General features: G+C 31.9%; 2 protein-coding genes across 2 annotated transcripts; both read right to left on the bottom strand.

Moving 5' to 3' along the window:
• Window positions 1-366: 366 nt before the first annotated feature.
• On the bottom strand, window positions 367-2,355 carry LOC102588038 (dehydrodolichyl diphosphate synthase 2-like). The gene is made up of 3 exons (XM_006350857.2): window positions 1,916-2,355; window positions 1,182-1,255; window positions 367-983 (listed from the first exon to the last, which is right to left on the bottom strand). The coding sequence occupies exons 1-3, from the start codon at window positions 2,252-2,254 to the stop codon at window positions 536-538; spliced, it is 861 nt and encodes a 286-aa protein (XP_006350919.1). The 5' UTR covers window positions 2,255-2,355; the 3' UTR covers window positions 367-535.
• A 2,414-nt stretch (window positions 2,356-4,769) lies between these two features.
• On the bottom strand, window positions 4,770-6,730 carry LOC102587829 (dehydrodolichyl diphosphate synthase 2-like). Its single transcript, XM_006350771.2, has 3 exons — window positions 6,264-6,730; window positions 6,022-6,095; window positions 4,770-5,379 (listed from the first exon to the last, which is right to left on the bottom strand). Exons 1-3 carry the CDS (start codon window positions 6,702-6,704, stop codon window positions 4,929-4,931), a joined length of 966 nt encoding a protein of 321 aa, XP_006350833.2. The 5' UTR covers window positions 6,705-6,730; the 3' UTR covers window positions 4,770-4,928.
• Window positions 6,731-13,605: the final 6,875 nt, after the last annotated feature.

A 13,605-nucleotide genomic window follows, 5' to 3' on the forward strand; every position in this document is an offset into this window, starting at 1 on the left:
TATTGATAGTTAATTAATATACTATATTTTTCGCCTCAATTTTATAATTTAATTTACTATATTATAGTCTAGCAAAAATCAAATGTGATGTAAAAAATGAAAATTTTATATCCACTCATCACTTAGAACCAACAAAATGATGAATGATGGTGATGTGATTGACATCTTGGAAGCATATGACTTTGAGTACTTTTTATAGTCTCATTTTCCGGCGTTGTCCCCACCCCGTCCCCCTCCTTTTTTTTTCTTCTTTTTTTATGAAAATATGAATATCCTGTTGGAGTGCCACGAGTCCTTCGGTGTGTGATACAAATTTAATGGGGGCGATGGGAAAAGAAAAGAAAAACTCAGCACAAACCACATAACTAGCATGATGATATTTCATGCTTATATAGTGCTGGTATAGATACAATCGACCACCATAAAATTATTTAATAGTACTAATAGCAAGAGGAAATTCAAGAGATCTAATCAATAATTCTTCATATTTCGAGCTAGGTTTAATTCTCAGTAATGGAAGTTCTTGAAAATATTACTAGATATTTTGTCCACCATAACGTCTCTGTCTCGACTTAAACGACATTAAAGCCTCCATAAAATCAGCTTCTTCCATGTCAGGAAATAACTTATTCGCGAAATAGAATTCAGTATAAGCTAATTGCCATAACATGAAATTGCTAACTCTTTTCTCTCCACTTGTTCTAATTAACAAATCTGGTTCAGGAAATTCGGCGCAATGAGTTTCCAGTTCTTGTTCAAATAGGCTCTGATCAATGTCTTTTACAGTTAAATGTCCATTTTTCACTTTACTGGCAATGCTTTTGGTTGCTTGTAATATATCATGTCGTCCACTGTAATTGATTGCCATTATAACATGTAGTCCAGAATTACATTTTGTTCTCTCCTCCATTACAGTAAGAGCTTTCTGTAAAGACTTGGAAAGGATTGATTTATCCCCAATAAATGATACTCGTCTACCATCCCTATCACATAATATAATTTAATTCGAATAAGTTGAATTTCAAAATGAATATCAAATACCACCTTTTTTTTTACTAAACCATGGGGAATTAATTTCGGGAACCATTTTGCATTAAAATGGTGGAATTAACGATCTCTTATATAGATAGTCGGATAGCTGATCACACAAGATATTTTTATTTATCACATATATAGAATACCTTGTCCACTCATCCAAGTTTTCTTGTGAGCCTATCAGCTCTAAAAACAACTTCATAAGAAAATCAACTTCCTCCTGCGGCACTCAAGTTTAGAGTTGCGTTGTTAACAAATAAAACAAAACATTGGTGTATTAGAAATTAAATAAACAAATCATATGCAATTATAATTATATATAGTTAAATATAATCAGACATATGATTCATTTCTTGTATAATTAATTTCATTGTTAGAAAAGAAAGTCACTTTCTCTGATATATATATATTCGTTGATTTTGTACAGGTTACTTGGGTCAATGATCTTTAAAAACAACTTTTATTATCTTTTCGAGGTGGGGGTAAGTTCAGCGTACATTATATCATTTTCAGATCCTCACCTATAAAATTACACTGAATATGTTATTGTTATTCTTTATTTAATTTATTTTCTTGATGATTTATTTTAACATGCTTGATAGATCGTCATTAAAGTTATTCCCTCATTCCCCAATTTATGGTGCACCTAATTTCAAATTTCGAGATTCAAATAAATCTTTATTTGACCGGATTTTTTCATGTAAACATCTTGAATTATGAATTATGGTGACTTATAGTATTTTTAACCTAGTTTTCAAATATGTAAATTTTATTTCAAAAGTTAGAGATTCCCCGGAATCACAATCAAAATTATACTATTTTACTCTCGAAATTCAAACTGTGTCATGTAAATTGGGATGGAAGGAATACAATGACTTACTTTGAGGCGAACCCAATTTTCTGTAGAGAATGCAAAAATGGTGAGAACTTTGACTCCCCACTGGCTACAAAGGCGGGTGAGGACTTGGATTTTCTCTCCGCCAGCGCGGTGACCTTGCTTTACGGTCAAGCCTTTGTTTTTTGCCCACCTTCTATGACCATCCATGATCACTGCAACATGCTTGAGGCCCTCAGGCAGTGTCACTAATTGATCCCCAGCTGCATTAACATTATTAGAACAAACCTTGGCTAAATTGGTACGAAAATTATATTGGTTTTTGTTGGTAACAATTAGTTTATTATTGGAAGGAGGAGGAAGTGAGAATCCCAGGGATAGCATGTTGTAGTGTGCGTTCTGGTTTCAAAGCTCGCCGATTTGAATTAGTACTCTCTTGTTCGCCCAAATTTAATTAACTTCACACAAAGTTTATAAAGAGAGAAAGAAAGAATATAAATTTAGGGATGGATCAAATTTGCAATCTCTATTTTTTCCTTTTGTGGCTAATTGCATTGTACAGCAATTAGTGGGGGAATCCTATACTACTACTAGATGGTAATGGACATGTGCGTATAAATATTTGGAAAAACCACGTAATAACACATACTTTACTAGCATCATATTTACTATTACTATCTATATTTTGAAAATATTATGTATCTTACCACTAATTATTTTTGCTATCAGATACACTAAAATAGGAAGAGACATGAGGAATATGGGAGGGAGGCGAGCGAGATTCGTATGTATCCCAGCTATATGCGAATCACACTAAATACATACTAGATACATGCATATGTATGTATCTGACGACTGGTGTGATTCGCATGTGAGCTACCGGATACATGCGAGAGTGGCAAGCGAAATTTGTTATGTATCTCAAATACATGCGAATTCACTTGGATACAATGTATTTAGAACAACTTTGACCTCATGTATCCTGAAATACATGTATCTTGGTGTATCTGACCAAACAAAAATATGGTAAAATATCTAATATTACAAACTAGAGTGTATCTAGGAAATTAGCTCCTAAATTAGTGGGGTTTATGTAAGTTTCCCCAAATATATTTGGAAAAAGTCATAAGTTACCCCAAGTAGTTGCACGAAAAAATTATTCACGTACATTTTACTGGCGATTTAGTATTCTCTAAACATATTTCATTTTTATCGTACAAAATTAATTTTTAAAAGAAAATGTTTTTAAGTCAGTTCCTCTATTGAAAAGTACTCTAAAGTTTCAAATTTGAAATGGGATATTGAGTTATCAAATTAAATTAGATTTTTAGGATTTTGATCAAAATTACTGAAACATACTTATTAATTAAATTCTTCCAAATTCGTAGTTGATTTTAAGCTTCTACCACCCCCACTGTTCATATAGAAGTTAAATTCCATACACATATATTAAATGTAAGTAGCTCACCCATTTTCAATCATAGCGCACTTATCTCGTGATCAATAAAATAAATAGTTTGCTCAAAACGTATCAATTAGTGGGGTTTATGTAAGTTTCCCCAAATATATTTGGAAAAAGTCATAAGTTACCCCAAGTAGTTGCACGAAAAAATTATTCACGTACATTTTACTGGCGATTTAGTATTCTCTAAACATATTTCATTTTTATCGTACAAAATTAATTTTTAAAAGAAAATGTTTTTAAGTCAGTTCCTCTATTGAAAAGTACTCTAAAGTTTCAAATTTGAAATGGGATATTGAGTTATCAAATTAAATTAGATTTTTAGGATTTTGATCAAAATTACTGAAACATACTTATTAATTAAATTCTTCCAAATTCGTAGTTGATTTTAAGCTTCTACCACCCCCACTGTTCATATAGAAGTTAAATTCCATACACATATATTAAATGTAAGTAGCTCACCCATTTTCAATCATAGCGCACTTATCTCGTGATCAATAAAATAAATAGTTTGCTCAAAACGTATCAATTAGTGGGGTTTATGTAAGTTTCCCCAAATATATTTGGAAAAAGTCATAAGTTACCCCAAGTAGTTGCACGAAAAAATTATTCACGTACATTTTACTGGCGATTTAATATTCTCTAATCATATTTCATTTTTATCGTACAAAATTAATTTTTAAAAGAAAATGTTTTTAAGTCATTTCCTCTATTGAAAAGTACTCTAAAGTTTCAAATTTGAAATGGGATATTGAGTTATCAAATTAAATTAGATTTTTAGGATTTAATCAAAATTACTGAAATATACTTATTAATTAAATTCTTCCAAATTCGTAGTTGATTTTAAGCTTCTACCACCCCCACTGTTCATATAGAAGTTAAATTCCATACTCATATATATTAAATGTAAGTAGCTCACCCATTTTCAATCATAGTGCACCTATCTCGTGAATAGAATAAATAATTTGCTCGAAACTTATCACATAAATTGAGAGGTAGGAAGTGAATAATTTACTCGAATCTTATGAAATTTCAATCTTAGTGCACCTCTATCTATTTTTTTTTGCTTGATATTGCACACTAAGTGGGGTCCATTCTATACTCCCTTACCTCAATTTATTTTTGCAATTTTAAAATAATAACAATCTTAAATTATTTGTTACTATTTTATAAGTTCAAATAAAATTAATTATGTTTTTTCGTTTTCTCCTTGATAGTAATTATTCTTGAAAATTACAATTTAGAAATGTATAAATTTCAATTTAACAAATAAAACGAATCAAAGAAATCATGTTGATTAATCGATGATATTAATTACTAGTATTTGTTATTTGATGTATCAGAAACAAGAATGAGATATCGCAAACAGTACCAAGAGAAAAATAGTTTGTTACAAAAAAATAAAGAGCATAATAAGAGACATAGATGACAAAGTCGTGTTAGTAACACATATTAATTATGCCTGAAAAGTACATAAATCAATCCACATGACTTCCCAAGGTTGAGTCATACTTATTTCTTACTACTGTAACCAGTACTTATTATTAATCCTAACAATAGGAAATTCACATATTATTAGTTCTCAACTATTGAATATTAGATTTTTTGTGATCCACCATAACGTCTTTCTCTTGGCTGAAACGACTTTAAAGCGTCGATAAAATCTTCTTGTTCCATGTCAGGGAACAACTTCTTTGCAAAATAGAGTTCAGTATAAGCTAATTGCCATAACATGAAGTTGCTAATTCTTTGCTCTCCACTTGTTCGAATTAACAAATCTGGTTCAGGAAATTCGGCGCGATGAGTTTCCAGTTCTTGTTCAAAGATGTTCTTGTCAATGTCTGTTACAGCTAAATGTCCAGTATTTACTTTACTGGCAATGCTTTTGGTTGCTTGTAATATATCTTGTCGTCCACTGTAATTGAGCGCTATTATAACATGCAGTCCCGAATTAGATTTCGTCATCTCCTCCACCACAGTCACAGCTTCTCGTAAAGACTTGGAAATGGTTGATTTATCTCCAATAAATGACACTCGTATATCAAGACTATCACGTAGAATAATGTGTTCAAATTTTGTATAATTCCTTAAACAAAAGAAGATACATACAAAAAAATAAAGCATATAATTTCATTTTTTTGTTCGATGGTGGTGATGTTTGAATCAGATGTATGCATGTTAATTCTATGAGTGCTTAATTAATTAGATTGGTTTTATTTGTTTTCACTAAAATTAAGATATTTAAATTTGAAGACTTATGTGAATATAAAGATGCACATTATTAATCTTAGATATTTGAATATGATACTCCTATTAAAATATTGTATTGAGATTTGAATACTTAATAATAAAAAGTGGGTGTGATGGCATGCGATGATGATTATGGATGTCAACTAGGATGGTGTTGGCTAATGGTGGTATTTTGTATGTGGTAGTAGTTAATAGTAATGGTGGCTGACGATAGTGATTCACAGTGATGGTTAATAGTGGTAATTGGTGATGAGAATAGTATAATATAGTGGTGATTTGGTGGGAGTTGTTGTAAGGGTGATAGATTGCAAATGAGTCAACAATGATGTACGTAACTGACAATGGTGGGTGATGGTAACCGTGATAGTTAATATAAACAATTCACATATATTCAAAAACACTTGATGATTATAGAGGCAAACATTTAAAAAGAGCCTACCTTGTCCATTCATCCAAGTTTTCTTTTAAGGTTGCCAGATTTAAAAACATGTCCATGAGAAAGTCAACCTCTTGCTGCATCACCCAATATTTAGATATGTTAACAGATAAAATAGAGAAATCATTTTTCTTTTTCACTTGATGATTTTTATCATATGATTTGACATGATAGATCACAAAGATTAAAATATAATTTTCATGGTAAAATTTTATCTCAAAGGACATTAAACTAAAATGACTTACTTTGGGACGAACCCAATTTTCAGTAGAAAATGCAAATACAGTAAGAACTTTGATTCCCCACTGGCAACAAAGGCGAGTGAGGAATTTTATTTTCTCCTCGCCAGCGCGGTGACCATGATCTACGCTCAAGCCATTTTGTCTTGCCCACCTTCTGTGACCATCCATAATGACTGCCAAGTGCTTCGGCATTAATTCTCGCTTGAGGCCATCCGGCAGTGCCCGCACCACTGCCGGCCCTCGACCAAGCTTCACAGCTGCATTATCGCTGTTTGAAGTAGCTGCAAGAACCTTGGGGAATTTGGTAAGAAAATTATATCGGTTTGATCTGCTGGTAAGTGCAATATTGGAATTAAGGGGAAGTGAGAATCCCAGGGATAACATGTTGCTGTACGTTTCTGTATTCCAAAATGCGCATTCTCTAGGCATCTTAAGCCACACCATTAAATATAACTAGTTAAATGACTAGATGCGCGCATATTATGATTAAAAAATTACGCTTGCATGAAAGCTCGTGAATTCTCAATCATTATAAATTCATAAAGTAACGTGTACACTTTCGCTTACTTTCCAAATTTCTTTGTCGTGTTGATCTGAAGCATTGACGCAGATATTCAGCGAGTCCAGAGTCAAAGGGATAAAAAAAAAAAAATTCAAAAATTTCGAAAGGACAACAAAATTAATTATCGAATTAAAAGAGCAACTTTTTGACGGAGAATTGGACGGCATCTAAATTAGGGTTGCCGCTGCAAGGCGCAGCCATCATGAACCTTGTAAGGCCCAGCCGTCTTGCGCCTTGCAAGGCGCATAAAAATTAGAAAAAAATTTGGTCAATCCGATTATCTATATTGTTAATAAATTTCAATTTATAATTTTGATATTATTTCATAAATGATAAAAACTGATTAATCCAACATTTATTATTTCATTAAACGGGAAGATATGGCACGCCAAAAGTGTAGAAATTGATTATTTTTTAAAAGTATACTATTTGGCTTAATTTTAGGATATTCGTAAAACCTTTTAATTATAAATAGAGTTTAAAATTATTTTCTTCATAATTTATTCATATTAAAGTGAATAAAAATAATTAAAAAATATATATATTAAAATTACAAACAAAGAAATTTTTTTAAACAAAATAATTAAAAAACTATATATATAAAAATGACAAACAAAGAAAATTTGAATTTTTTTTTAATTAAAATGTAACAAGGCGCGTGGGCCCTGCGCCTTGCAAGGCTTTGGTGCCCTGCGTCTTGCCTTGTTGCATTTCATTCTGTAATTAAATAATAATAATTTTAAACTCTATCTATAATTAAAAGGTTTTACGAATATCCTAACATTAAGCCAAATAGTATACTTTTAAAAAATAATCAATTTCTACACTTTTGGCGTGCCATATCTTCCCGTTTAATGAAATAATAAATGTTGACAATACAGATAATCGGATTGAACATTTTTTAATTTTTTTTAATTTAAAAAAAGGCCGCAAGGCGCTGAATTTCTATGCGCTTGCAAGGCGCAAGACAGCCAAGCCTTACAAGGCTCATGACGGTTGCGCCTTGCAAGGCGCATAGAAATCGGGGCCTTGCAGTGACGGCCCTAATTTAGACGCCATCCAATTCTTCGTCTGAAAATTGCCCTTTTGGTTTGATAATTAATTTTATTGCCCTTTTGGAATTTTTGGAAAATTTCTTACCCTTTTGGCTCCAGACTCGATATTCAGCCTAGACACATGTGGTCACGTTGAAGCCATGACCAGTATTATAATCCCTCCGTCTAATAATAGTTGTCCACTATACTATTTTAGGATGTCCAACAATACTTATCCACTTTATGAAATCGATTGATTCTTAATTTACCTTTATCAATAATTATAGTCACATTTCCTAGTATTACATTTTTTAAGACATTGTATTTAGGGAATAAAGGGATAATTTCAAAGACCTTCCTTCAGGTTTCGCTCTATAACACTCACCTCCCTTGTGGTTTACGATATTACGTTTACCTCCCTTACTTTCATTTTCTTGTAACCATTCTTTAAACCTATTTAAAATAAATATAAATTAATTTAGATTTGACATTTTTACCCTTCTATAGATTAATTTCTTCATATTAATAAATATTATATAAAAAAAGAACTCATTAATTAACAAATACTTTAAAAAGTAAATGATCACAAATACATTAATACTATTATATATATACACACACGTGTTTTTTTTATCAAACAAAGATCAAAGTCTTCATTCAAGCTGACCCACCATTTTCACCAAATATTAACTATACTCGATTTTTAGATCACATCAAACCATAAGATCTAAACTAAACACTTAGGGTGAAAAATATAAGTATCCAGTAGACAAAAGGAGTATTTTATATGTGATGTAGAATCAAAATCCACAAAATAAGAATACTTAGTCTGCTTTAGCAATGATATGAGATTTGAAGAAGAATACCTAATTTGCTTGCTTTTGCAGGGAAGATGCTCTACTCTTGCGAAGAAGAATGGAGAAAAATTGAACAAGACTGATAAATTGAAAGTTTGAAGAGAAGAGGACTTTTAATTCTTAAGAAAATTTATTTGTGCTGATTTATTTTTAAAGTATTTGTTAAATGAGTTATTTATTTTTTATATAATATTTACTAATATGAAGAAATTAATATATAGAAGGGTAAAATTGTCAAATCTAAATTAATTTGTTTTTATTTTAAATAGGTTTAAAGAATGATTACAAGAAAATGAAAATAATGGAGGTAGACGTAATATAGTAAATCACAGGGGAGGTGAGTGTTATAGAGCGAAACCTGGAGGGAGGTCTCTGAAATTATCCCTTGTATTTATTATATTCAAATGTTGATATAGTAAAATTACCCTTATATTTATAGTTTCTTAAGAAGTGTGCAAAATTAATAGTGTACAAATATTATTATATAAAAAAAATAATTCTAATATCATATTGAAATGTGTGAAAACATAATAAGTTAGCTATCGGAGGAAACGTACTTGTATTTTCTTATTATATGACACGAGGATTATGGGCTCTCAGTTCTTGGTACTCCTATATTCCAAATATAAGAGAACTAATTAAAGAAAGAATAAAAAAACCAATAACTAGAATAGGGAGATACAGGAGGGAATCAAAATGTTATGGTGCTTGTTTATGAAAGGGGCATCTGATGTTTATGAAACAACTTCTTCTTTTTTTTATAGGACAAATTACAGAAATCACATACTTTAAAGGTAAAATTACAATTTATCCCTTAAAAATTTATAATTACAGAAATTCTTCATTTTCGCGCATCAAATTAGTGTATCAATGCTTATATTATTGTATCTCGCGCATTAGATTAATGTATCAGAGCTATATAAGTGTTGATACATGCGTGAGATACAATAATATAAGCACTGATACATTAATCTGATGTGCGAGATACATAATATAAGCGTTGATACATTAATCTGATGCGCGAGATACAATAATATAAGCGTTGATACATTAATCTGATGCGCGAGATACAATAATATAAGCGTTGATACATTAATCTGATGCGCGAGATACAATAATATCAGCGCTGATACATTAATCTGATGCGCAAAAATGAGGGATTTTGGAAATTTGTAAAACTTATAGGGGATAATGGTAATAAGTAAACTAAAATGTGAGATTTCTGTAATTTTTCCTTTTTTATATTAAAAAAAGGAGCTTAAAAGGGATTTTCAATGTTCTCTTCTAGGGGTGTCAAATGGGTGGGTTGGATTGAAATTGGAGATATTAAAATGAGTTGAGATAGAAATTGGGTTAGGTCTTGACCCGCCCAAGTTTACTTTGGGCTCAAATAGGTTGAATTCAAATGGGCTAAAAAACGGGTTGGGTCTTGACCCGTCCAATTTAACCCTATTAATCTCAATAATTTTAACATAGTGATATTTAACTTTTATAATCACAATTCAAATTTCCGCTTAAGATTTTTTTTTAAAAAAAAGTAACAAATGGATAGATAAATCCTAAAAGATGTTAAATAGATAATAATTCATACCTTTAATATAGGAACATATCTTAGTAAATAGTTTTAAAACGGGTTGAAATTGGAGATTGAATTGGGCTCAATTGAGAATTATCTTAAAATGGGTTAGACTTAAATGGGTTGAGATTGAATCCAATTCAAATTATCTTGAGCCCAACCCTTAAAATTCTGGACGGATTGGGCGGATTACCTATGTTTGGATTCATTTTTGACACCCATATTCTCATCTAATTAAGGGATAATATAAAAAAGGTTCTAAGGGATAAACACACATGTTCATCAGTTAACTGAGCAAGAATAGTTAGGGACAGTGGTGGATCTAGGATTTTCATAAAGGAGTGTCAATGGTTAGTAAGGAAAAAAAATGTAATTAAAATATGAGCCCAACAAGGCTTGAGAACATACAACCTTAAGGAATTTTTGCAACCTCTTAACCACTAAGACTAAACATTTTACTTGTATCAAGAGGTGTTAATATATATATATATATATTTATTAAATCAAAATTTGACCTCTATATACAATGTAATTTTTCGGCGAAGGGGTGTCGCTTGACACCTCTTTGGCCAAGGTGGGTCCTCCCCTGGTTGGGGAAATAGGATGAGCCAAATTCATCATCTTCTTCAACAGAGGTGGAACTAATACCATGTTATTTTGGGGTTCACGTGAATTAAGTATTCTTTTTTCTAATTATCAACAATATTTCTTTTTATATATATATATATACATAATTTGACCATGAACTCAGTTAATTCTATATTGTATATTCACTTGAGATTATTATAAGAACTCATAAGATCCTGATATCTGCAAACAAGATCCGGGATATAGTTCGATTAAAAGCATGAGGAATATAACTGGAGATCGAGAGAAAATGGAAAAAATAAACAAAAAATCATCGATACCAAATAAGAGTATAGAAATGTGGTCCCCACCTCTATTTTTCGATTACAAAAAAAGTATAGAAAAAATGGGTCGATATTTCGTGTTCATGACATTAAAAAGAAAGAAAATGAATATCTTAAGCTTATTCTAGAAGGTCCAAGGGTAAATACATGTTCATCATGACATAATAATAAAATAGAAAGGCAGAATGGTCTGGTGGACCTTTGTACTTGTATCTATTTGTATTGTGAACCCTTCTACTTATCCTTTTGTCATCTGGACCCCTGAACCCATCCAAACTCAACATTTTAAACACTTTTTTTGATGTGGTATGGAGCGTGTTGCACAAACACGTACACGTTGGCCAAAAAGAAAAAAATAATAATCCACGTATGATATTATATTCCACGTGGCAAATGACTCACCTTAAACTAAGAATAGTCCTAACTCCGGCGAAATTTTTCAAACCTTCGCGACTTTTACACTTCTCCTCTTCTCCTCTCCGCGACGTTCGTCTGTGATTTTCCTCCAAACCTTCGCTCAGTTGAAGCTCAGTTCCACTCCGATTTTCGTTGTAAGTTCTTGCCTTTTGCGTTAGTTCTGATCTTTTTCATTTTCTCGCGCGTATCTGTTTGATTTTAGGGTCGATTGTCATTCGATTTTCTGAAATTTTTTGGGGATTTTACTTTGGTTTAGATGTAATATTAGTGTAATATGCTTTCTTAGTTGATGTATGACTTTGAGTGACTTCAATGGCATATTTCGTGAATTCGAGTAGATTCTAGGGTTTATTCGTAAAATCCCAATTTCAACTAAAATTAATATTTTATTTCTGGTCAATTGTCTTGGGTATTGATAGTGTTAGTGGAGCATTATTACAGCAATTACAGTCATGGTAAGTTAATGGCTTTAACTGTTACAACAATTCATTATTTCCTTAAAAAAATTAGGGATTTTTGTGTTACAGTCATGGTAAGTTTATGGTTTAACTGTAGTTATTATTTTTGACTTTACAGGCATCGTAAGGTAATGGCTTTAACTATAGTGACACTTCAATTTCACTATGGGGCTGTTTTGTATCTAATCCTACTTTAAGGTATGTCAATGGAATCAGTAGTGTTGAAAAGATTAATATAGATGTAGATGAGTTGCATATTATGTTATTTCATAAAATAGCAATGGAATTGGGTGTTGAAAATGTTGAGACATTTGGATGTAGAGTCAACAAGAAGGGTGTTTTTTACATGTTAAATACTGATTCTGATGTTTTAAACTTTCTGAATGGTTTGAAGGGTGCTGATTTTGTTGATGTATATGTTGTACATCCCATTAGTATACCTTTAGTTGTAGAGGAGATACTTGTATTGCCTAGCACTAATGCTGATGTGTCCTCATCTCCACAACAAAATAATGCTGATGTGTCCTCCTCCCCACACAAAAATAGGGCTGATCTGTCATCCTCCCCACAAATAGATAGGGCTGATGTGTCTTCATCTCAACCATTTGATGAAAATGAAAATAGGGATTTAAACCAAAATCAGCCCCCTTTAGTTGAAGAGCAGTCCCCTTTAGTTGAAGAACAAGCCCCTGCCCCTAGAGTTGAAGAACATTCTGATTCTGATTCACTCTATGATATTGATGAAAATATTGATGATTTGAGTGATTTGGATGAGGAGTTGCTTCAAGCTAGGCAGTCTAATATTCAAGAACAAGTTAAAGAAAAGACTGCTAGAGTAAATCTAGATGAGATACCATCTGGTCCTGTAGGTATAGATGCTGGTTTTGAAGACATTTATAAGGAGAAGAGGGGGAGATTTGAAGGCAATTTGGGTGGTGATGACCCTTATTTTGATAGCTCAGATCCTGGTAGTGACATTAGTGAAGATGAATGGGATCCTGTTGAGAATGATGAAGTGGTAGATCTAGCACCTAGGAAGGAAAGTACAAAGATCTACTTTGATCCAACTGCTAAAAAGGTTTTATTTCAACTGTATATGGTATTTTTGAATCACATAGAGTTCAGGGAGGCACTGCAAACTTACTCTATTCAGAAGGGTGTTAATATTAAGTTGAAACCTAATAAGAAGGAAAGGATAAGGGCAAAGTGTAATAAAAAAGGTTGTCCTTGGCATATTCTTGGAAGTATTGATGGTAACACTGGAAATTTCAGTGTTAAAACATATTTTCATGTCCATAAGTGTTTTAAAAGAACAAGAAACAAACTGTGTACCCCCACTTGGATTAGTAAGCATTACAAGGAGAGGATTATGAGTGAGCCTACCATCAAACTACATCAGATTCAGTTTTTGATACAAAAGCAATATGGTTTGTATGTTAGTAAAATAAGTTGTAGAAAGGCAAAACTGAGAGTTATGAATGAACATATGGGAGATTTCAGAGAGGAGTTTGCTAGGTTGTATGATTATGC

Source organism: Solanum tuberosum, unplaced genomic scaffold (genome assembly GCF_000226075.1).
Source record: "Solanum tuberosum cultivar DM 1-3 516 R44 unplaced genomic scaffold, SolTub_3.0 scf00128, whole genome shotgun sequence".
In the NCBI taxonomy this organism is placed as follows: domain Eukaryota; kingdom Viridiplantae; phylum Streptophyta; class Magnoliopsida; order Solanales; family Solanaceae; genus Solanum; species Solanum tuberosum.

Excerpts from the sequence above, each read along its gene's own strand:
- LOC102588038 (XM_006350857.2), bottom strand. The coding sequence starts at position 2,254 with ATGCTATCCCTGGGATTCTCACTTCCTCCTCCTTCCAATAATAAACTA. Across the intron at positions 1,256-1,915 it reads AAAATTGGGTTCGCCTCAAA|GAGGAAGTTGATTTTCTTAT; the intron begins GTAAGTCATTGT and ends TGAGTGCCGCAG. Across the intron at positions 984-1,181 it reads AACTTGGATGAGTGGACAAG|GGATGGTAGACGAGTATCAT; the intron begins GTATTCTATATA and ends ATTATGTGATAG.
- LOC102587829 (XM_006350771.2), bottom strand. The coding sequence starts at position 6,704 with ATGGTGTGGCTTAAGATGCCTAGAGAATGCGCATTTTGGAATACAGAA. Across the intron at positions 6,096-6,263 it reads AAAATTGGGTTCGTCCCAAA|CAAGAGGTTGACTTTCTCAT; the intron begins GTAAGTCATTTT and ends TGGGTGATGCAG. Across the intron at positions 5,380-6,021 it reads AACTTGGATGAATGGACAAG|TCTTGATATACGAGTGTCAT; the intron begins GTAGGCTCTTTT and ends TCTACGTGATAG.